The 24,458-nt window shown below is 46.6% G+C and overlaps 1 protein-coding gene across 1 annotated transcript in view; it reads right to left on the bottom strand.

Moving 5' to 3' along the window:
- The window catches only part of LOC146009778 (alpha-2-macroglobulin-like protein 1), a 79,759-nt gene that overhangs the window by 37,545 nt on the left and 17,756 nt on the right, over positions 1 to 24,458 (bottom strand). The window contains exons 6-13 of the mRNA XM_083150238.1: positions 23,027 to 23,186; positions 20,071 to 20,155; positions 18,672 to 18,783; positions 16,821 to 16,938; positions 12,465 to 12,574; positions 10,583 to 10,750; positions 6,372 to 6,584; positions 3,626 to 3,686 (exon numbers count right to left, since the gene is read on the bottom strand). Of these exons, the coding sequence (XP_083006364.1) occupies positions 3,626 to 3,686; positions 6,372 to 6,584; positions 10,583 to 10,750; positions 12,465 to 12,574; positions 16,821 to 16,938; positions 18,672 to 18,783; positions 20,071 to 20,155; positions 23,027 to 23,186 (1,027 nt within the window). The remainder of the gene's footprint in view (positions 1 to 3,625; positions 3,687 to 6,371; positions 6,585 to 10,582; positions 10,751 to 12,464; positions 12,575 to 16,820; positions 16,939 to 18,671; positions 18,784 to 20,070; positions 20,156 to 23,026; positions 23,187 to 24,458) is intronic.

The following is a 24,458-nucleotide window of genomic DNA, read 5'->3' as shown; positions in this document are numbered from 1 at the left end:
CCCTTTGTACCTTTGTCTCCGCTGTCCCTGCATCCCCACCATCCCTCTCACTGACTGTGAATTTTGGCTCAATCCGAGCGGGATCATGTGAATTTTAGCTCAATCCGTGCGGCATAATGTGAATTTTAGCTCAATTCATGTGAATTTTGGCTTATTTTGTGAGACATAATGTAAATCTTTACTCATTTGTGGGAATTTTGGCTCATTCTGTGTGGCATGATGTGAGTTTTGTCTCATTCAGTGTGGCATAATGTGAATTTTGTCTCATTTTGTGTGCCATTGTGTGCCATAATGTGAATTTGGACTCAATTCTGTGTGACTTTTGTCTCATTCCGTGTAGAATAATGTGTAATGGGCAAGTATAAGGGGTCTACTATTGAGTTGCTTAATGTGTATAAGGGATATATGGTGTGGTACACTAAACTCAAAGACATGCCCCCTTTTGAGTGGCCACCCGCCATTTCTGGAGCAGCGAAAGTGACAGCCATCCTCACTATCGCTCTCTCTCTCTCTCTCTCTCTCTCTGACACTACTGCTCTCTCTGACACTACTGCTCTCTCACCCTGACAATCTCTCTACATGACTACGTCTCTCTCTCCCTGACACTCACTCTCTCTAGGGGGCTTTAAAAATATTGCTATGGGGCCAACAAAGTTCTAGTTTCGCCCTTTGTCCACCATACTGGACCCAACGCAAGTCCCAGGTAAGTAACATCTTTGAATTAATCCAAGGTCCTGGAGGCAGCATTTTATACAAATGAGATCAATAATTATACAACACCCTAAACTACATATAGGGGCTCATGGAGAGCCGAACGTCTGACTTTCCCGAAACCCAAATGTTCTTACTAGGCCGGTGTACAAGGAGAAGTACACCTTTGCCCATCGTAGCTTGTGCCACATCGTACACTTCTGATGTCTTATAACCGGAAATGCCGGTGAAGGTGTGGCAAGCACAGGTGGTGCACAGTAAGGATGTGTCTACCTCACTGAGCTAGACCTGGAGGCAGACAGCGCTGTGGGTGCTGAAAGCTGCAGCAATGTCTGGTGGCTACCATTGCATCACCATAGCATTGCCGTCATTGTGCAGCAGCGTGACTACAATGACGTGATTCAGTGAGAATGGCGTCATCAGTCACCACGATACTCGCTCAGCAAGGCAGCAACCATCCAACAATTTTTCCTAATGTTTCTGGATTACATTCATGTCTCTCGTCAAAGAGGCCATACATGAACTATTAAGGCGCTCAAACGCGGTGTGATGCCCACTGTGCGTTTTGAACTATAATCGCATCGTATCTAGTTCAATACGCATCCAATGTGCTAAAGCAGCGTACGTTTTGAACTAGATATGATACAATCTATTTCAAAAAGTACCTGCAGAACATACTTTTTGGACTGTAATATGTGATGTGCACGGGAGCTCAAAACACACCGTGTATGGGCACCATTAGTATATTTTGAGCACAAAGAGGTGCTGCCAGGTTTGTGACGTTGTGGTGCTGCATGGTTTAAAAATATTTGGAATTTAAAAAATGATTAGCAATACTGACATCTTGTGGTTGTTTTGTAGATTGCAGTTAAGATTAATGCCAATGTACAGTAGTTGCCAGGAGAATGTGTATGAAATGAATGTCAGGGAAAAGGTAGGATTAGTCAAATGCTTGATTATAGAGCGAGTGTGGCCAGACCATACTAATCATGATTGTGGACACATGCTTTAACAAGTGGGATTTTCTAGGCTATAGAATTGCTAATGTCAGTAATACTGCTTTCACATCGCAAACCCTGCTCTAACCCAGTATTTCCGGGTTTCCTGTGGAAGCCGCTGTGTCGCGATCCGATCACGTGATGGATCGAATAACTCATGCCTCCTGTTATTATGTGTGAAATCAATGTATTTCTTATATTCTGCGTGTAAACTTAATGTGACCTAAGGGTGGCTGCCTGCCATTTTCCCCTGCATAGTGTAAGCACGGTGGACATTCCCTCAGAGTAACCATTTGTGGAGTTCTCTGAAGTTAAGGTCTGAAGACCCCTTATAAATCAGATTGGGGGTTTGATCAACATGGTACAGAAGAGAGGTCAGAGATTTTCTCTCCCCTCCAGTACAGATCTCTTTTCAGTCTTGGGGCCTGTCTGTTGCATCCCATTGGGTAAGGAATGTGTACAAATCACTTAAAAGCAGCAGACTAATCCTTCATTAAATAGGATCAATTAGTTAGGGACACTCATTAGTGTCCAGCAGGGAAATTGTCAAAATCCCAAAGGTGGGAGGGATGAGGGAATCTGCAGGTATAATTGCACATGTCTCCCTATAGCCTGTGTACTTCTGGGAGAACAGCAAGCTGGCTCGAAGCGACCTGATGTTTCATGTGGAATCCTCCCCACTACAGAATCAGTACCTGTGTGTAAGATACAGTTCTGTGATTTTTAATCCCTTTTATTTTGTTTGAGTTGTATTTCTTCTGTGTGTACTTTTAAAATCTTTGTAATCATCTCTGTAACCATTTTTATCACTAAGCTCTGAAGTATTTCTTGGAATAAATAATTAAAAATTCCAGTTCTAAATTGTTAAGTGTGTTCTTAGGACTTAAGCCGAAAGGGCGGTTTACGCTACAACCCTTTTTTATATTGTATTGTGTATCCGGATGTATGCAAGCATTCTTGAACTTGCATTGGTGGCAGTGACCTTATATAGGGGACCCGTGTGTCCAAAGTGAACCCCAGTCACGGCCGGAGCTGCTCAGATTGACCTATCTGGCGGAGCGACCAGTGGGTCCCTGACACGCTGAGCATAGTTAAGGCGGAGAAACGCATAGAGGAACACTGGTGATACCGATGGGCAGCACATAGACCGGAACCAGTGAAGACTGTCTGAGAAGACCGCAAGTACAGGACTGCACCAGCGGTCAGAGCAGCTCACTGGGGACTGGAAGCCGGAATTATTGCTGGGATTCATTTGAGTATAACACCACTAATATGTGCACAATGTGCACTGCACATAAGTCGGGACTTATAACCAGTTTGATTTTGCAGTGTAAATGATTGCCGCTTTAAAAAAACCTGGAGATTTCTTACCAAATCTCTCACTTTCTGAATCTCTCATCCTATTACATTTCACCCCATGGTACTTGTTTCCTAGCATGGAGCCCATCGCATACCGTATTTAGTGGTATGCGATGCGTGCAATGCGATGTTCCCGTTAAATTAACAGGAGTGCTTGTACAATGAAATATCGCATAGCATCGCATGCCAGCAAATAGCATGCGATGCGATGCGATGCAATTTTTAATTGTACAAGCACCCTGATGGGTGCTTACAATGTTAAATGCACCCCCATTGTCAATGCCACCCCCACTATCAATGCCAAACTGAAGCATGGTGAGCGCAGCGAGCCCGGAAGGGGTGGCGGTACGCGTCCTCCGACCTTTTCATAACCCCACTATCCACGTTGGCGTGGAGTTGATTTTATATAGTGTGGCGAGCGCAGCAAGCCCCGCGAGGGGACGCGGAATACATGTAAAGTAATCTGTGTGCGCTCGCCATGCTTCTGCTCCTATACTGTAAGCAATAGAGTCACGCCTTGTGTAATGTAACTGTACAGTGTTACTGTCTGCACTTACAGGGCTTCTTGCATATGATTGTCTTGCTTCCATATAGAAGAATTCCGTCTTTACCAATGACCTAGAAAACAAAGACATCTAAGATGCATTATCAGATGGGCAATCTTGTGTTATTCGCTGCAACACGTTCCATTAACGATGGTTGGATACATTATATACAGTATACTGCATAGGACCTTGCTACATGCCTTACGTCCCTACTTCCCATTACTCTCTGCGAGGAGCCCGGAGGGTGGGGATGGCCATCGACCCTTGATGATTCAAAATCATCAATGGTTTATGGCCAATGTCGAATTATTTTGGGGGAATTCGATGGGGGAGAACTGGATGGTTTCCCTCCATCGATGGCACAGCAAAACAGATGTTTGGCTTTTGTTTTTTCTTCAAAGTGCCGGGACACTGAGCATAGCTCCGCCCCCTGACACTCGTGAAGCCCCTCCCCCAGGTTTTGGTTAGCCCACGGGCCAATCGGTTAAAAAAATGGATGACCATCGAAGGGTATAAACATTGATGGTCATCCATTGCATAGTTTAACACTATCGATGGCCAGTTGCACTATTGCCATCAATGGCAACTTTTATCTATAAAAACGTAACAATTCACTGTACAGAGGGCATCAGAGATTTACGATAATACGTTCGCAGCTGTGAATTTCTACAAAGCAACTATGCACGTGCCGGCTGGATTTGTATTGAGGCGCCCCCCAGTGGCTGTGTGAAACCAAGCGGCTGCATACAAAGGCACTGCAATGGGGGCAGAACAGCCGAAGGCAGGTAATGTGAGTAGCTCTATCACGCAATTTATGCTAGCTGCAGGCAGTACGACGCGGGAGACATTGTCCCAGCCTCAAACACGCCCCCAAAATAGTCCTGTTACAACCCCTAATCGCCTACTCTCCCAGATAATGCGGAGAACTTGGAGAAGTCCCAGCACCCCTAGAAGAGAGGGCTCCCAACTCACATTCTGCCCAATTCCTATTGTAGTGGATAGTATGGGGAAAACAGTAACAGGAATATATGGTCCATGCTGAGGGGGCGGGTCCAAAGTAATTGCATCATTAGGGGAGGTACCTAAATTTAAAAAAATTGTGTCACCAGAGTCCCCCAATGGTGCAATTGCTCTGGCCCCGCCCCCATCACAGCCCACCTGCTTGTTCTCGGCAAGCAATCTAAACATAGGTTGGTATGCCCAATAAATCCTCTGTGTATCCGACAACCATTGCAGAACATTGGTACTGTCCCGCTTCCCAGAGCTGAGAGGGGCCACCTTCCCTGTCACAGTTACATGTGTTATATACAGGGTGTAGCTACCATAGGTGCAGGGGGTGCAGCTGCTTTGGGGCCCAGAGCTGAGAGGGGACACCTTCCCTGTCATAGTTATATGTGTTATATACAGGGGTGTAACTACCATAGGTGGAGGGAGTACAGCTGCTATAGGGCCAGAGCTGAGAGGGGCCACCTTCCCTGTCACAGTTACATGTGTTATATACAGGGTGTAGCTACCATAGGTGCAGGGGGTGCAGCTGCTATGGGGCCCAGAGCTGAGAGGGGCCACCTTCCCTGTCACAGTTACATGTGTTATATACAGGGTGACACTACCATAGGTGCAGGGGGTGCAGCTGCTATGGGGCCCAGAGCTGCGAGGGGCCACCTTCCCTGTCACAGTTACATGTGTTATATACAGGGGTGTAGCTACCATAGGTGCAGGGAGTGCAGCTGCTATGGGGCCAGAGCTGAGAGGGGCCACCTTCCCTGTCACAGCTACATGTGTTATATACAGGGTGTAGCTACCATAGGTGCAGGGGGTGCAGCTGCTATGGGGCCCAGAGCTGAGAGGGGCCACCTTCCCGGTCACAGTTACATGTGTTATATACAGGGTGTAGCTACCATAGGTGCAGGGAGTGCAGCAGCTATGGGGCCCAGAGCTGAGAGGGGCCACCTTCCCTGTCACAGTTACATGTGTTATATACAGGGGTGTAGCTACTATAGGTGCAGGGAGTGCAGCTGCTATGGGGCCCAGAGCTGAGAGGGGCCACCTTCCCTGTCACAGTTACATGTGTTATATACAGGGTGTAGCTACCATAGGTGCAGGGGGTGCAGCTGCTATGGGGCCCAGAGCTGAGAGGGGCCACCTTCCCTGTCACAGTTACATGTGTTATATACAGGGTGTAGCTACCATAGATGCAGGGGGTGCAGCTGCTCTGGGACCCAGAGCTGAGAGGAGCCACCTTCCCTGTCACAGTTACATGTGTTATATACAGAGGTGTAGCTACCATAGGTGCAGGGGGTGCAGCTGCTATGGGGCCCAGAGCTGAGAGGGGCCACCTTCCCTGTCACAGTTACATGTGTTATATACAGGGGTGTAGGTATCATAGGGGCAGGGAGTACAGCTGCTATGGGGCCCAGAGCAGAGAGGGGCCACCTTCCCTGTCACAGTTACATGTGTTATATACAGTGGTGTAGCTACCATAGGTGCAGGGGGTGCAGCTGCTATGGGGCCCAGAGCTGAGAGGGGCCACCTTCCCTGTCACAGTTACATGTGTTATATACATTTTTCACCATTGGGTGATACAGGACATATGGGCCCTTAGAAACTTTTGCTATGGGGCCTACAAATATCTAGTTACACCACTGCTGATTGGTTGGTACTTTCTCTCTGTCCATGGCTTAGTACATATGCCCCTTTATAGCTGTACACAAGCAGACCTGCAACAAGTAACACAGCAATGACAGAATGTGGTCCTCACTATGTAATAGAATTTCACTTGCTCTTTATCCAGGTCCTCCGGCTCTATGCGAAACGTCACATGTATGTTCCATGTGCTCTTGCATGGAATGGTTCCAAAGATGGGTCTCAGTTGTACAAAGCTCTTGGCCGCACTGTAATAAGGCGTCACTACTTTTTCTACACTTGAATACACTGGAGCCACAGATCCACGTTGGATATTGTTCACGTAGCCCTGAAAATGGGGAGGGTGATGGGGTTGACAAGAGCGGAGTTATTAGTGGACGCAAACTAATGCAAGAAAAGAGACAACACAGTTTGGGTAAGGAGCAGTAGAGGGACAGAGACAGAGGGAGGGAGAGAAAAGAGAGTGAAGTAATGAGAGAGGAGAACAGAGGGTCCTGCTACCTCCGCCACCAAACCACAACAATAGTGTTTCAAAAAGTAAAAAATTGAATGTACAAAATATTTATTTTAAAAATATATATATTTTTGTATTAATTTCATACCATTAAGGGTGTCCAAATCAGGACTCCTCCACCCAAAAATGGATGTGGCCTTGACAAAGGGTTGTGTCATGGAAATGACGCAATTGCAAGCCCCTCCTCCTGCTTGCCATCACTGTGGGGGCATCTCAAGCGCTCTGGGGGCTGCTGGACACACCCCAGTCCCTCCCCACCCGCCCCACAACCATATCTGTATAACTAACTGCGCTCTCCCTCTCTTTCCTAAAAGCAACAGCGCCACTGAACATAAATAACATTAGCTCCTGGTAGTGGGTAGGATCTGTACACGCCAAAGTTCCACTGCAGCGGTACCAAAGGAGCAAAGGCATCGAGGTCATCACCAGCCTTCATTACACCAGCCAATCAGAGGGGTCGATCCTATTAGCGCCGAAGGGTGCGAGGTGCCATTCGGCTGCCGTTTAAACGCTAAAAACGGCACCCGAATTAAGCCGATCTCACACCCTTCGCTGGGCCGAATTTGCTTAAAATTGATCGCAACCCTATGGAGGTGCAAGCACGTTTAAGCGAGTTTAGTCCGCCGTAAAGTGCGCCCGATGCCGTGATGATTCACGAATGCGAATCATCCGCACCTAATAGGATTGACCAGCATGATACATTTCAAAGATTCCTTGAAGATATGTGCATCTACAATGCACCCAAAGACTTTGAGTCTTCTGCTCTGGGATGCATGCAATGGTCACCTGGCTTCTTTAGGAAGGTTTTAACGTCTGCGTTTAGGTTTTCTCCTCCATTGATGGATCTCAAGACCTTTCATTTGTGACCAGTTTGAGTTTCTACTTTTTTCTTGTAGTTTGCAAATTCATTTTTTTCTTTGGTGAAATAAATGTGTGTCATTCTAGTGGGTCATTGATCACTGCTATGAAGTATCTGTACCCACTTATCCATGTTGCTTCCATTGCACCACAAACATCTGTATGTACCAATTCCAGAGGTGCCTCAGCACTGGTCGCTGATGTTGGGTTGGAACTACTGTATGGTTTATGTTTTCTATTATATAGCTCTCTCACAGACTGGCCTTTAAGTGTTGTTTATGGATATACATGTCACCGTCCCTTCTAGAAGTTTCTGGATGCGGTCATATCCAAATGACCAAATATTCTGTGCCAGAGTTCCATAGTCTGTGATTCAGACATCATCAAATACCAATCCTCTGTATCAGGGATATATGGTTGTTGGCACTAGGTACTTGTTGTTGGAATAGTCCCTCTTTTATTCTACACAATGCATTTTCTTTCTACAAATTGGAATTTTAATCCTATATACTCTAGGACACCTGTAGCTATGAGGTTTGTCCCCATCTCACACATGCTAAGTGTAGGGAACACTTTTAAATGTAACTGGAATGTGCTTTTCCTTCTCTTACTTAGAATGTCTTTGATGGCGACAAATCCTGTGGATTTCTGACATGCTACTACTTATTCCTGTGTCCTCTGCTGATGCAGCTATGGTTATGTATCTTGTACTTCTCTGTTATATTCAACTTTAAGTCACAGTTTTGCTTATTTGGTTATGTTCTCTGTAATTGGGCGCTGCAGATCTCTTATGCCACCATTTAAATAAAGGATATCAATAAAAATAATAATGTCTTGTGGCACCTGCGTCAATATACCAGCAATCTCTATGACTGCCGGTTGCATTTAAACTTGCTGCACTTTTCTGTTACATTTTTTTTTCTGTGTCACATCCACATTTTTTAGTTTACATTCAGATGCTTCGTGTCCTATTTTGTGGCATAAATAACACTTGTATTTGAACCTTCTGGGCTTTACATCTTCAGTATGTTATGTAGTATGCTCAGCACTTAAATTTAACTAGTACTTAATTCAACTAGAAATCTCCTTGTCATCGGCATGGACTGTGCGCATGTTATGCACTGATATTTGTATGGGGTGTCTGGGTCTATAACTTGTCGATATATGTGTACTGTACTATCTTGTGGTGTACACAGTTAGTAAATACCATTGGAAATAAGGGGGTTATTCTGGTTCATTCGCAAGGCTGCGAATTCGCAACCTTGTGAGTCCACCAAACCCCGCCTTGTAATTGGTTGGCTGCCGCCACCCATTCCCAAGTGCGATTCGCACGCAGCGCATGCGAATGGATGTTACACAGTAACATCTATTCGCAGGCCAGGGAAATCCACCCACATCTTTCGATGGTCGCCAACCATCGATAGATGTGGAAGGTGCACACATATGTAAGTTTGCTCTGAGCAACCTTACATAGGCGTGAACGCTCGGGGGGAATTGGCTGGGCAGCCGACATCCGGTGATGTCAGCAGGCTGCTCCCCCCCCCACATGTCCGTCACGTCCAACACAGAGATCATTATTACGCACCTATGTAACACTCAATGGTGTAGCGCATTTGCAGACTATATGGCGGTGACCATCTTGTTAAAGAAGAAACTGCTTCTGGAGCATTGTGGAGGCAGCGCGGCAGCAGCACATGTTACAGGCTGTGATTGAAAAATTGTAGGAGCTGATTTTATCTCGCTTCACTGCTTAGCACATCTGCCCCATAGAGAGAGATTAGGGTAACAGCACTATAGACATGGTAATAGGACAGAGAAAAGATATGAAGAGCAAAACAGCTACGGAGATTTGACACAAAGGGGGAAATTTACTATGATCGCCCGTATATGGCTGATCCCCATTCGAACGGGATTGGTCGTATATGACCCGAAAATATGAATGAGAAATACGAAAAATTTACAAAGCTGTTGTATTTTTCTCATTCCTATTTTCTGATGTCATAGCCGTTTGTACCCATTCGTAACAGGTCTTATACATATTTGGCGGCTGAATATACGGCTGCCAAACACGTGTCATCATTGTTCGGATAAGTGTGATCTTTGCAATGCTGTCCAGTGTAAAAATAGAATTCAGAAATAATTGTAAAAATTAGAACCAGCACCGGGCTCAAAGACCCAGTCCTGGTTTTAGAAATTGAGGGGCCAAAAATGTTGGGGTTCTTTTCTAAAACCAGAAGGCAGGGGCCTTCATTGTGGGTCCCCACTCCCCCAGGTCCCTGCCCAGGCTGAAGGGTGAATGATGAGGCCAGGGGAACTAATATAAATAGTCTCCCCCCCCCCCCCCCCAGCTATGGCATTACCCTGCTGGCTGTTTGGGCCCTGTGCTGGTTCTCTAAGTACAGGGGACCCTTAGTCATTTTGTCCCCCGTAGTTTGAGAACCAGGACCGGCCCGTGAGCCTGGTTTTAGAAATTGCGAGGATCCCCCAACTTTTTTGGACCCTGAATTTGAGGGGGGCTCCATGCCGTTTTTTTTTTTTTCCTCAATAATTTTTATTTTATTTTATTTTTTTACACCAAGTAGCCTGCATGGGTCTGATTGATCCATGCAGGCTTCCCTCAAATACGACCAAAAAAACATGGTCTATTTCAAATTCATATTTACTAGTGATTCGTATTCTCCAGTACTAATTCCTAGTAAATTTGTCCGTCCCCTTCAAAAGAGTAGGCTTTAACGGTCGTATTCTATGGATGGTCGCGCATTAGTACATTCGTAAATTTGCCGATGTGTGAAATACTTACGTATTTCACATCGTATGGTTACAAATACGACCATTCGTACCCGTTCGATCTTAGTAATTTCCCCCCAAAATGTAGGAATAAGTGATGGAGAGATGAGGGTGGAAGAGCCGGCAGAGGAACAGAACCAGAACATTTAATTATCATGTGCTCTTACTTGGATCGTGACTTTCCCCAACCATTTATCTGTGGCCAAATTGAACCTGGCCCGTCCCCTGCTGTCAGTTTTTGCATATATTTTCTGATCTGGAGTCTCTGCCATGGTAAGTCGGATATACACCATTTTGTACTGGAGTGGAGACCCTTTCCAGTCTTGTGCCACCAACTAGGACAGACACAAAATCGATGTCATGATGCAGTATCGCTTGTCTCACACACACACACACACACACACGCACACACACGTATGAAACGCGGGGCGTATGCATATGTTAATGAGGCCAAACAGCCCTTCACGCCCCTCTCCTCCCCCTGTTCGTAGTGTAAACAATTCATGCGGAATTTGGACGTATGTCCCTTTCGCACATGCGCAGATATGCCTCTGCACATGCGCAAACACAAAACATCGGCAGAACGAACGTACGCGGATATATCCGCACCAACCAGAATAAGGGCCATAGTGACATCACACAGCATTACATCACATGACTGCAGAGCATAATCCCAGCAGCCATATCATATAACCTCATATTACTATACCCGATATAGGCCCTTATTCTGATCGGTGCGGCCCGATCAGAATATGCGGCCACGACCGTGCAGGCGAATCCCCGCCTTCCATACGGATCGCCACCTGCCGTCCGTACGCGGATATGTGGCGATCCGCATGAAATTGGACGGGGATACGCCTCCTCCATGGTGGGAGCAGCCCCTGCATTCGATGGTCGCCGAACATCGAATGCAGGGCCGCACGCTCCACCAGGTCCCGCAACACAAGACCACACGGACACTTGTCCGTGTGAAATCTTGTATGGGGGCGGGCAGCTGACATCCGGCGATGTCAGATGCCCGCCCCGTACCCGCGCGTCACGGCCTCATTACCATGCATACGCCCCGCGTTTGCATGGGAACGCCCATGAAACGCGGGGCGTATGCATAGGGTAATGAGGATAAGTAGCCCCTCACGCCCCTCTACGCCCCCTGTGCGGCGTATAGAGAATCCTTGCGGCGAAATCGCCTGCACATGCGCAGAGTGACCTCTGCACATGCGCAGAAGATAAACATCGGCGGCCCGTACGCAAGCGGGAATATCCGCATCGATCAGAATAAGGGCCATAGTGACATCACACAGTATTACATCATATGACTGCAGAGCATAATCCAAGCAGCCATATCATATAACCTCATATTACTATACCCGATATATAGTGACATCACACCTCATTACATCACATGACTGCAGATCATAATCCCAGCAGCCATATCATATAACCTCATATTACTATACCTGATATAGTGACATCACACCTCATTACATCACATGACTGCAGATCATAATCCCAGCAGCCATATCATATAACCTCATATTACTATACCCGATATAGGGCCTTATTCTGGTCGGTGCGGACGGAGCCGAATATGCGGCCAGGACCGTGCGTCCTAAACCCCGCCTTTCGTACGGATCGCTCATTCCGTCCGAATGCGGTAAGAAGCTGTCCGAACGGACCGCGAGTGTATTTCTCATGAATACACCTCCTCCATCCTCCAATCTCCATTACCATACGTACGCCCAGCGTTTTCATGGGAACGCCCATGAAACGCGGGGTGTAAACATATGGTAATGAGCCCAAACAGCCCTTCACGCCCCTCTCCACCCCCTGTTCGTAGTGTACACATTTCATGCGGAATTTGGACGTGCGTCCCGTTCGCACATGCGCAGAGACAAAACATCGGCGGACCGACCGCACGCGGACATTACCGCACCAACCAGAATAAGGGCCATAGTGACATCACACAGCATTACATCACATGACTGTGCAGCATCACAGCGCATCGCAGATTGTTTTGCATGCAGTTGCTTGCGGTCCGCCACGTCTCACCGTTATATTGTACAGATAACCCCTTTTGTAATAAGAATCCATTTCTTCAAAATTTATGGAACCAGCAGAAAATGAAACCGGAAGATTTCGGGAAACAGAAAAGTTCACCCCTAAAACAAACAAGAGACACAGCACAGTTAGGCTAAGTGACTATATTGGTGTAAACAGCTAAATTGGGGCAAGCCAAAATCCAAATGTATCCTGATTCATAGGGAATTCTTAGCCTTGTGAGTCCACCAAACCCGTCCCGGCGAGTGAACGCCCACCCCACCCCCCTCGCAGTGCGGGTTCACCCACACAGGTTGCGAATGGATGTTTAGCATATGCCTTGGTTAACCAGCACATATAGCAGGGCTTGGCAATTGCGGCCCACCAGATGTTGATGAACTACACATCCCAGCATGCCTTGCATCAGTTTCAGAATGGCCACATAGCAAAACTAATGCAAAGCATCCTGGGATATGTAGGTAATTAACATCTGGAGGGCCGCAATTGCCCAGCCCTGACATATAGGATCACCCAGAAGTTCCGGTTTCCAGAAATAAAGCTAGCGTGTCTGTGAGCATGTAACCCTTGGCAACATGCAAGAAAACCATGGCAAATGTACAGAGGAGGGTGCAGAAACTTTTTTGGTCAGAAGGACACAGAATTTCTAGTTTCTGCTGGAAAATGGCTCGGCAATGTTGGTTACAGTTATTTGCAATTTCCAATTCATACACAATATGGTACTTTAATGAAATAGAGTATCATATACGTAAGTCTTTCTGCACCTGGATCTGAAATGCACACAAACCACAATGGCTCTGGCGTCTTACTTCCTACAGCCATGCTCTCAGTCAGTCAGCGGATGGTTTCTATGGCAGCATCCGCTGATTGGCTGAGAGTTCCACATCAGCGACAGCCGGGTCTGCGAATTGGGATTTACAATTCTGTGATCCCGATCATTTACACACAAGGGCACTGTTGCAATCATGCTGGAGGGTAACAGAATCAGGGCGGCAAAGTGATGGGCTGTTCTGGGTGGCATCCTGTCTCATGGGAGTGCTGAGGGCGTGTCAGAGACAGCGTCTGCGGGCCCAGATTCACAGCTGTTTCCACAGGGGCCGTATTCAGATGAGGAAACTGCAACTGCCATGCTGCAGTTGTCGATGGTGCGCTGATGGTGGCATGGTGGTGTTGCATTATCCAACACGCGCTTCTGGGTGCCAGAGGGAGACTGAAACTAGCATTTATATATAATCACGCCCATGACTAGAGTGGCATACCTCCCAACATTTAGCAAATGGGGGTGTGGTCTATGAAAAAGGGTGTGTGGCTCATTTACCATCACTACGGTAGCATGGCCATAGCTGTGTAAGCTGATGGCCATGCCCCCAGCCCCTCTTCCTCTCTGAATAGATGTACACATGCAGCAATGGTAAGGAGGGAGGACCCCCAACTGCAGAGAAAATGCTCTGTTCCTGGACTCCCCTGGTAATGTAGGATTGCCATAACCTGTAGTGACACCTTTCTTATCAATTACCTAGCTCCCCACAGGTGCTGGCAATCATACATTACCAGGGAAGTCCAGGAACAGAGCATTTTCTCCCTGAAGGAGAGGGTCAGGTAGGCAACCATGGCATACACTATAAACCAGGGTTGACCAAACCGGTCCACAGGTGCAGTCATTACTAACTGTCAGATATCCCAGACTCCCTAGCTGGTGCACAGCTGTAGTCATTACTAACTGTCACATTCCCCAAATCACCTAGCTGGTGCACAGCTGTAGTCATTACTAACTGTCACATATCCCAGACTCCCTAGCTGGTGCACAGTTGCAGTCTTTACTAACTGTCACATTCCCCAAATCACCTAGCTGGTGCACAGCTGTAGTCATTAATAACTGTCACATTCCCATACCCTCTGCTCCTGGACTTTCCTCTTAATGTATGATTGCCATCACCTGTGTGGAACTAGGTAATTGACGAGAAAGGTGTTTCAACTCAGGTGATGGCAATTATACATTAGGAGGAAAGTCCAGGAGCAGAGGGTATGGGAATGTGACAGTTATTAATGACTACAGCTGTGCACCAGCTAGGTGATTTGGGGAATGTGACAGTTAGTAAAGTCCAGGAGCAGAGCATTGTGTACCGAATGCAATTGGTCATGTTGGAGGGTATGCATTCCCCAGATCACCTAGCTGGTGCACAGCTGTAGTCATTACTAACTGTCACATTCCCCAGATCACCTAGCTGGTGCACAGCTGTAGTCATTACTAACTGTCGCATTCCCCAGATCACCTAGCTGGTGCACAACTGTAGTCATTACTAACGGTCACATTCCCAAGATCACCTAGCTGGTGCACAACTGTAGTCATTACTAACTGTCACATTCCCAAGATCACCTAGCTGGTGCACAACTGCAGTCATTACTAACTGTCACATTCCCCAGATCACCTAGCTGGTGCACAGTTGTAGTCATTACTAACTGTCACATTCCCCAGATCACCTAGCTGGTGCACAGTTGTAGTCATTACTAACTGTCACATTCCCCAGATCACCTAGCTGGTGCACAACTGTAGTCATTACTAACGGTCACATTCCCAAGATCACCTAGCTGGTGCACAACTGTAGTCATTACTAACTGTCACATTCCCAAGATCACCTAGCTGGTGCACAGCTGTAGTCATCACTAACTGTCACATGACCCAGATCACCTAGCTGGTGCACAGCTGTAGTCATTACTAACTGTCCCATTCCCCAGATCACCTAGCTGGTGCACAGCTGTAGTCATTACTAACTGTCCCATTCCCCAGATCACCTAGCTGGTGCACAGCTGTAGTCATTACTAACTGTCCCATTCCCCAGATCACCTAGCTGGTGCACAGCTGTAGTCATTACTAACTGCCACATGCCCCAGATCACCTAGCTGGTGCACAGCTGTAGTCATTACTAACTGTCACATTCCCCAGATCACCTAGCTGGTGCACAGCTGTAGTCATTACTAACTGTCCCATTCCCCAGATCACCTAGCTGGTGCACAGCTGTAGTCATTACTAACTGTCCCATTCCCCAGATCACCTAGCTGGTGCACAGCTGTAGTCATTACTAACTGTCCCATTCCCCAGATCACCTAGCTGGTGCACAGCTGTAGTCATTACTAACTGCCACATGCCCCAGATCACCTAGCTGGTGCACAGCTGTAGTCATTACTAACTGTCACATTCCCCAGATCACCTAGCTGGTGCACAGCTGTAGTCATTACTAACTGTCACATTCCCCAGATCACCCAGCTGGTGCACAGCTGTAGTCATTACTAACTGTCCCATTCCCCAGATCACCTAGCTGGTGCACAGCTGTAGTCATTACTAACTGTCCCATTCCCCAGATCACCTAGCTGGTGCACAGCTGTAGTCATTACTAACTGCCACATGCCCCAGATCACCTAGCTGGTGCACAGCTGTAGTCATTACTAACTGTCACATTCCCCAGATCACCTAGCTGGTGCACAGCTGTAGTCATTACTAACTGTCCCATTCCCCAGATCACCTAGCTGGTGCACAGCTGTAGTCATTACTAACAGTCCCATTCCCCAGATCACCTAGCTGGTGCACAGCTGTAGTCATTACTAACTGTCCCATTCCCCAGATCACCTAGCTGGTGCACAGCTGTAGTCATTACTAACTGCCACATGCCCCAGATCACCTAGCTGGTGCACAGCTGTAGTCATTACTAACTGTCACATTCCCCAGATCACCTAGCTGGTGCACAGCTGTAGTCATTACTAACTGTCACATTCCCCAGATCACCCAGCTGGTGCACAGCTGTAGTCATTACTAACTGTCCCATTCCCCAGATCACCTAGCTAGTGCACAGTTGCACTCATTACTAACTGTCCCATTCCCCAGATCACCTAGCTAGTGCACAGTTGCACTCATTACTAACTGTCCCATTCCCCAGATCACTTAGCTGGTGCACAGTTGCAATCATTACTAACTGTCCCATTCCCCAGATCACCTAGCTGCACAGTTGCACTCATTACTAACTGTCATATTTTCAAACCTGCTGCATTCATTCCTTCTATAGATCCACATTTGGCCTGAGACACATGAACTGTTGGTAGATCTTGAGGACAGGTTTGGCCACCCCTGCTATACTCGCTTCTGTCCAGCATAGTCAGCAGTACCAGCGACACATCCTACCCCCCCCCCCCCCCTTCCTGGACATTGCCTATGTAGGAACACCCATTTACAGTTGTCAGTCTCAGGATGAGATGGGGACTGATGTGTGTGCAATAAAGCTTAGATCTATGGACCCTGACAGAGGGCATCTCAGTCCTTGTACCCCAGGGGCGTGTGGAGTCCATTTATGCGCTCACCTGTGCCAATCTCCTCCACATTTGCGTTCACCACAACATTATATTGAAAATACCCAGAATCTGTGAGGTTCAAGAGACTGGTGAGGACGGGAGACTCCAGGCAGCCGGTGACATCCGTCTGGTAAAGTAACAGGAAAATGTAAGTTTTCAGTATTCAATTGTTCAAAGGGCAGTATTCAATTGTTTTTCACCAACATTTCCACTCCCTATCCCCCGGGGGTCTTGAGCTGAAATGCGGGAATGCGTTGCTAATCCTTATCCTAAAGAGCATGTAATGTGCAAACTTAGATCATTTGAATAGTGTCCTAGGATCTTCCTTCATTTTAGACAGGAGATTGGGAGCGATATAACAATTGAATACCACTCAAATCCCTCACATGAAAACAAATATCACACCCCCACATACAAAAAAAAAATACAATAGAACACAAAAAGAAAACACTTTGACCCATATATGATCACAGTACATTATGTGCCTGGCCCATCCGCTGGCAGAAAATAGCCTTATGCCGATGCCAATTGTTTGGAGCGTTTTGTGTCCCAGGGTTTAGCGTTAAATTTTCCTCATGTGATCATCATACGAGTCACTGCCCAGCTCCCATTATGTTCTCACATCACCAAGCCCCTCCCTGTTCCACACAAACGCCATGATTTGCAGATCTGAGGAGAGGGGGTGGGGCAAAATGATGCAATTTGTGGCATTTTAGTCTCTCCCCTAAAAGCTGCAAATTCTGGAATTTGCTTCAGCGGCTCCAGGGGTGTGGACATTCCTCCCACTTCTGAAATACCGAACTTGGGACTATGGCGTGCATTGAAGGTGCGCAGCTAAAATTTTGGGGAGTCGCATAGTGGCTAGGGGGCATTACATATGTTCGTGATGCTCCCATGAAGCCAAGCTCCCCGATTTTGCCGCCGTGGGGGCATGCGCACAGCATCTATTTACCGCTGCAGTAACGGGACAGTTGGAATGTATGGGTGTGTGGGGCTCCGGGGAACATGCAGAAGACTTGCCCACCTTCTCGGGGGGCCTGAAGGGTGACCCAATTTTTGGGAGCCTCCTGGCCATTCCGGGAGGGTAGGCAAGTATGATGTGAGACAGGACTGGAGCAGGAAGAGACCAGTGATAACAGTTGAACCGGTGGTGGTTAGAGAAGGGTCGGTCGCGAATGAAGCAGATCTTTTGGTTGAATCCCATAAAAGAGTGAGTGAGCCGCCGTTCCCAAAAAGGTGAACCGTCATTCTTTTACAGTTTCGTTTTCATTACAATGCATTTGCCTGAGCTCAGCACTGCCACCTGTGGCAGCTGAGATGTACTGACTCTGGAGACTGAGTACAGTGCTGCGACTGCAAGTGAAAGAAGGAATAATAAGGCTGCTGCTGCTAGGGATGGCCATCGGTGCAGACGCCATCGATGGCGATTCTGCACCCAGCCATCGATCAGTGTTTTACTCAGTCATGTATGTTCTTATTGTTCGGCTCACTGTTTTAAAAAAAAAAAAGTTAAAAAAAATGGCAATACATGATTGTAAAACAAATTATGCTTCGTTGTTATCAGATTACCCCTTTTTTCAAAGTGAGCCGAGGATCTGTCGAAAAGATCCGGATTAATCGCTTCATCTCAGCTCTTCTTAGTGACCCGTTTTGCCCTTCTATAGTGGTGGTGGCTGTAAACCGGTGTGGACATGTCTAGCTCTGGGGGCACACTATTGGTTGAAAAAACTCTGCTAAAGATTTGCCAGTTTAAGTGAACTACATATCTAACAGCGCCATCTTGTGGAAATACATACTATTACAACTAATAAACCACCTTTGTCATTGTGTTCAGGAAATAATGTAACAAAGTGCGCTCACCACTCCCGTCACTGTGGTACAGACCACTTTCTTTTCCAAAACGTACGGCCAATCTGTCTGCCGACACAGGGTCGTCATCACATTTCCATGTATGCCTCTACCATAGGTATATCTGCAACCGAAACCCAAGCATTCACCTATTAGCTGGATGGTATGGTATGAAATACCGCCTGTCGGCACATGTCGGCTCAAAAAAAAAATATGAAAACCTCATGTCCACCTTTTGACTGTCAACCTTCCCATTGTCGACCTAATGCTTAAGTCAACCTTCCGACCGTGTCGATCTTAGCCATGTTGACCTATTTCAGATGTCGACACAAGTGCTGTCAACATCCAGTGGTCAAACCAATGCATGTCGACCTAAATAGGGTCAGCGTAGTGACCATATCCCATTAGAACATCTCCCCCACAAATTTTAAACTGTTCCTTTACGAAAGTTTCTGTGTAGAAATAGGTTTTGCTGAAACAAAACGGAATGATACAATATGTGAAACTGCCGTATCTGCTGTATGGAGATAGCGTTCTGCCCTGTGTACAAATAGACTCCGTTACTGTGCGGTCTGACTATCTGAGGCCTTACATAACACTGCTTGCTGATCGGAGCGAGATGATCCGTGTAACACTATTATCAGGATTACGACACACCTAACGTCCGTTTCGCCATCACATGGTCACAGTTTGCTCAAACCTCCTCTGCTTTATCTGAATAGGAATCTATTGTCAGAGGTGAGCAGCTTATGTGATGTGACTTTAGCAGTCTGTCTAGAAATAAATACAAAGATTAAACATAATAATGCCTGGGGGTAGATTTTCTTACCGGTGGTTTATGCAAGCCGGTGTTAAATTGGCATCTTTGACCGATGGGTTTCAAACGGCAACTGTACCATGTCAACCTAAAACTTGTGTCGACCTAATGACCCTATCGACCTAACCTTCAGTGGTCGACACAATGCATGTCGACATTAGGTGTGTCTACCTAACGACCGTACACCCTTGCAATCACAGGCGTTTGGAGCCTGCGATCGCACACAGGGCTTGTGCATGTGCACTACGGACGGTGCGCATGTTTCCTCTGATGATCGCCAGAGCTGCAAATACCCATCCCTGAGAGCAGGGCTGAATCGGGCCCTTAGTCGAACATACCCCCTTAAAGGCTTTTTTATTAATCTATCCACATGAACAAATGCCTTTTGCATTTCTACAACTGCGCATTAAAGCATAAGGCAAATGCGTGCTAGGACCAGCGCACACAGCAGGGACAATAAACCCTACGGCCATTATAAAACTGTTAATAATCCCCGTGACCATATCACGTGACATCAAGTGACATTCACACAACTTCCCTGTAGGTGGAGCTAGTGAGCTCTCCTCCAACCTGAGCCTAGCAGCAGCCTCTCACCTGGCGCAGACTTTCAGTGCAAATACAGGAACGGTGGCAAATATTATAGATGGCTTTTCAATGGTTACTTCAAAACGGGGAAGCACTGCAAGAGAGAGGAGAGACAGCACAGTAACGCCTACATTTACTTACGCTTCTAAACATGGTAAAGAGAGGTTGCCCATAGAAACCAATCAGATTCTGTCTATCATTTTCTAGGAGGCAACAGAGAAATGATAGAATCTGATTGGTTGCATACCCTCCAACATCTGAAGAGTAAAAAAACGGTACAAATTCTGGAAGGGGCGTGGCCATGGGTAAATGGGGCGGGGCCTCGTCCTCTTTCCTAGACTTGCAATGGGCAGTTGGAGACCCCAAAAAATGTAAAGGCCATAAAAAATAGTACTGTACCTTCCAAAAAGGTACAGTTGGAGGGTATGTGGTTGCTAGGGGCAATATCACCTCACTTCCGTTTTATGGTTTCTGGTAGTGCAGTAGACTCTGGGAACATAGGGGCAGATTTATTAAGCTTGGTGAAGTAATATTGTTGCTGGTATCACCGGCCAATCAGCTCTCAACTGTGAAGTTACAGGTTTGGTTTGAAAAATGACAGGTAGGAGCTGATTGGCCGGTGATAATGGGCCTTATTCTAGTTCACTCTCAGAGGCAAATTCCTTCTCAAATGGACAAAACCATGTGCACTGCAGGTGGGGCAGATGTAACATGTGCGGATAGAATTAGATCTGGGTGGGGTTTTTCTTCAAAGTGAGATCTATATTGCAGTGTAAGAATAAAGCAGTCCGTTAGTATCCCTGCACCGAAACAAAATAACTCACCCAAATTTAATTCTCTCTGCACCTGTTACATCTGCCCCCCTGCAGTGCACATGGTTCTGTCCATTTGAGAAGGAATTTGCCTCTAAGAGTGAACTAGAATAAGGCCCAAATGTACCAAAAATGTTATCACTTCACCGAGCTTAATAAATCTGCCCCAGAGTAACTTCATACCTCCCAACTTCTTGAGTGCCCAAAGCGGGACCCTCACGCAGGGAAAAAGGGGGCGTGGCATATGTAAATGAGGGAGGGACATATGCAAATTATGCCCCCACCGGGCCACGTCCACGTCAAGCTGGGGGGACTCCCAACTGCCCCCCCCTCACATGCCTGCCAAAAAACCAGGACGGTCCCACCAAAAATGGGACTGTTGGGAGGTATGTAACTTCACTGTTCACATGCAAATCTCCTATAAAATGGTTGCCGCACCAGTGATATCTGCTACTATCATTGGTTATCATTATACTCCAGCTTGGGTATCTCTCCGCCTTCATGCGTGTGGTCACGTTGCCAGCTGCTTTTCCTTGCCAGCAGCTGCAACCTAGGGATGGCCATTTTGACCAACAAGGATTCAAAATCATCAATTGCTTATGGCCGATGTCGAATACTTTTGCCATCAATGGGGGAGAACCAGATGTTTTCCCCCATCGATGGCACAGCAAAACCAATGTTTTTTTTTTATTTTTTTAGTTAAAGTGTCGGGATACAGAGCATAGCTCCGCCCCCTGGTGCCCACGAAACCCCACCCGTGTGTTTTGATTGGCCCACAGGCCAAACAGTCAAACAAAGTGGGTGACCACCGATAGGTAAAAATGCCGATGGTCATCCATTGCATAGTTTAACACTATCGATGGCCAGTTGCACTATTGCCATCAATGGCAACGATGGCAATGCCTACTGCAATCATTAGTGTCGGAAGTTCCCCTCAGCTTCCCGTCTGTATGCTCCGAATATTCATGGGAAATATGCTGCATGCAAATATGATACTCCCATGAGATGACTCAGAGCCTGATTCAGACTCTGTTGCAGTCTGGCTCGCCGGATCCCTCCCCGCTATGTGTGAAGCGCTCGCACAGTAACGGTTCCCCCTGCCTATGCAGCCTAGCTGCGGAGCCAGGCACAGGCCAGCAATTCTCCGGGTCGCAGTGGTGGCGTGTGATGTCACGCAGCCACCGTGGTCCTCCTCCCGGACCTCTTTCACTATATGGTGTGCCCAGCTCCCGCAATGCCGCATCGCCCCCCCACCCCTGGTCAGCACTAAGACTGCGATCTCCCATGATTGCAGTTTCCGGGCTTGTACATGCGTGCCGCTGTGAGCACGCATGTGCAGAATAGCGATTTTCACAGATTTGCGTACGCTTCTGAATCAGGCCCATGTGTCCACAGTTACCAGCCCACAAGTGAGAGATCTCACGGAATGAAGCAAATGCTCCCGTGTCCTCTGATAAGATGCATCCTGTATGCATGGTGCAGTCTGCGGTAACCTACCGATCTGCTGATAATCATGCGCCCTGTTCTGGGATGGCGTCTGAGTCAGGCCCAAATGTATAGTGCGCTGTGATAGCGCTATCTTGTCCGTCCATCACTATCGCTTATCTGGGCTCTGGCCCGTCTTTGTAAATCTGGGTGGAAACCTGAATGATCCAGCGATCCGATACATTGTCACACTGCGCGATCCCCCATCCGATGGCATGATATATTATGTTGGGTGAACAATAATGCTCCTTATAATGATGTTTGCAGAAGGATTTAGGGGCCGATTCTTCCCCTTCCCTGACCTCAGGAACAAACGGCTTCGGCCGTTTGGGAAGGGGAGGTGCAGGAGGGGGAATGCCCAGCATTTTATGGTAGCCCCCATAAGATCAGGCGTTCCTCTGTGAACGCAGGTGTGGTGATGCTTACTCGGGGCGGGAGGCTGACATCACACAACGTCAGCACTCGCCCCGAATTCGGAGATCAGCGGCCATATGAAAATTAGTATTAGCGACGGCTACAGAAATCCCTGCGGGCCGCGGGCGGGGTTTAGTCCACACGCAACGCTGCGAAATTCACAGCGTTGCGTGTGGACCAGAATAAGGTCCAATGCCACCACTATTTTTCTCCAGAAGGCTTGATAGATATCCCCCATGGTACCAGATACTCACCCTCTTCATTAACCAGGAAGGTTTGGGACGTCTGTGCATTCTCCACGTTGATGGTGTAGGTCCCGAGAATGGGGTCATCAGACAGCTGGAAGCTCAGGTCTGCGATGCACATGGTAGTCTTCACATTCAGCCACTGGCCAATAACGTTATTTTTGGGATCCTTAATATAGAGAGTAAAATAAATTCCTGCACTCACTGATGTTTCACCAAAGCTCAACTACAGGTATATACACCATTCTGCTGCAAAGTTCTAGGTCACCTCCTTCACTAACATAGTGCACCATCATTTACTGGTATTGTACAACATCATTCACTATTATTAAGCCCCATCATTCACTACTATCATGCACCATTATTCACTAGCATTGTGTACAATCATTCACTACTATCATGCACAATCATTCACTAGTATTGTGCACCACCATTCACTACTATAATGCAGTCACTATTAAAATGCACCATTATTCTAGCATTGTGTACAATCATTCACTACTATCATGCATCATTATTCACTAGCATTGTGCACCACCATTCACTAATATAATGCACAAACATTTACTACTATAATGCACAATCATTCACTAGTATTGTGCACCACCATTCACTACTATAATGCAGTCACTATTAAAATGCACCATTATTCACTAGCATTGTGTACCATCATTCACTAATATTGTGCACATTTACTACTATAATGCACCATCATTCACTAGCATTGTGCACCACCATTCACTAATATAGTGCACATTTACTGCTATAATTCACCATTATTAACTAGCATTGTGTGCCATCATTCACTACTATTATGCATCATTATTCACTAGCATTGTGCACCACCATTCACTTATATAATGCACAAACATGTACTACTATAATGCACCATTATTCACTGGCATTGTGCAACATCATTCACTACTATAAAGCCCCACCATTCACCACTATCATGCACCATTATTCACTAGCATTGTGTACCATCATTCACTATTATCATGCATCATTATTCACTAGCATTGTGCATCATCATTCACTAATATAATGCACAAACATTTACTATTATAATGCACCATTATTCACTAGTATTGTGCAACATCATTCACTACTATAAAGCCCCACCATTCACTTCTATTATTCACTAGTATTGTGCACCACCATTCACTACTATCATGCACCATTATTCACTAGCATTGTGTGCCACCATCATTCACTATTATCGTGCATCATCATTCACTAGCATTGTGCATCATCATTCACTAATATAATGCACAAACATTTACTATTATAATGCACCATTATTCACTAGTATTGTGCAACATCATTCACTACTATAAAGCCCCACCATTCACTACCAGTATTCACTGCTATTGTGCACCATAATGTATTACTATCTTGCCCCGTCATTCACTACTGTTGTACACCATGATTTACAACTATA

Source organism: Crinia signifera, chromosome 6 (genome assembly GCF_055691185.1).
Source record: "Crinia signifera chromosome 6, ASM5569118v1, whole genome shotgun sequence".
NCBI lineage: Eukaryota > Metazoa > Chordata > Amphibia > Anura > Myobatrachidae > Crinia > Crinia signifera.
The sequence above is the reverse complement of the archived record's forward strand: the minus strand, read 5'-3'. Positions and strand labels throughout refer to the sequence as shown.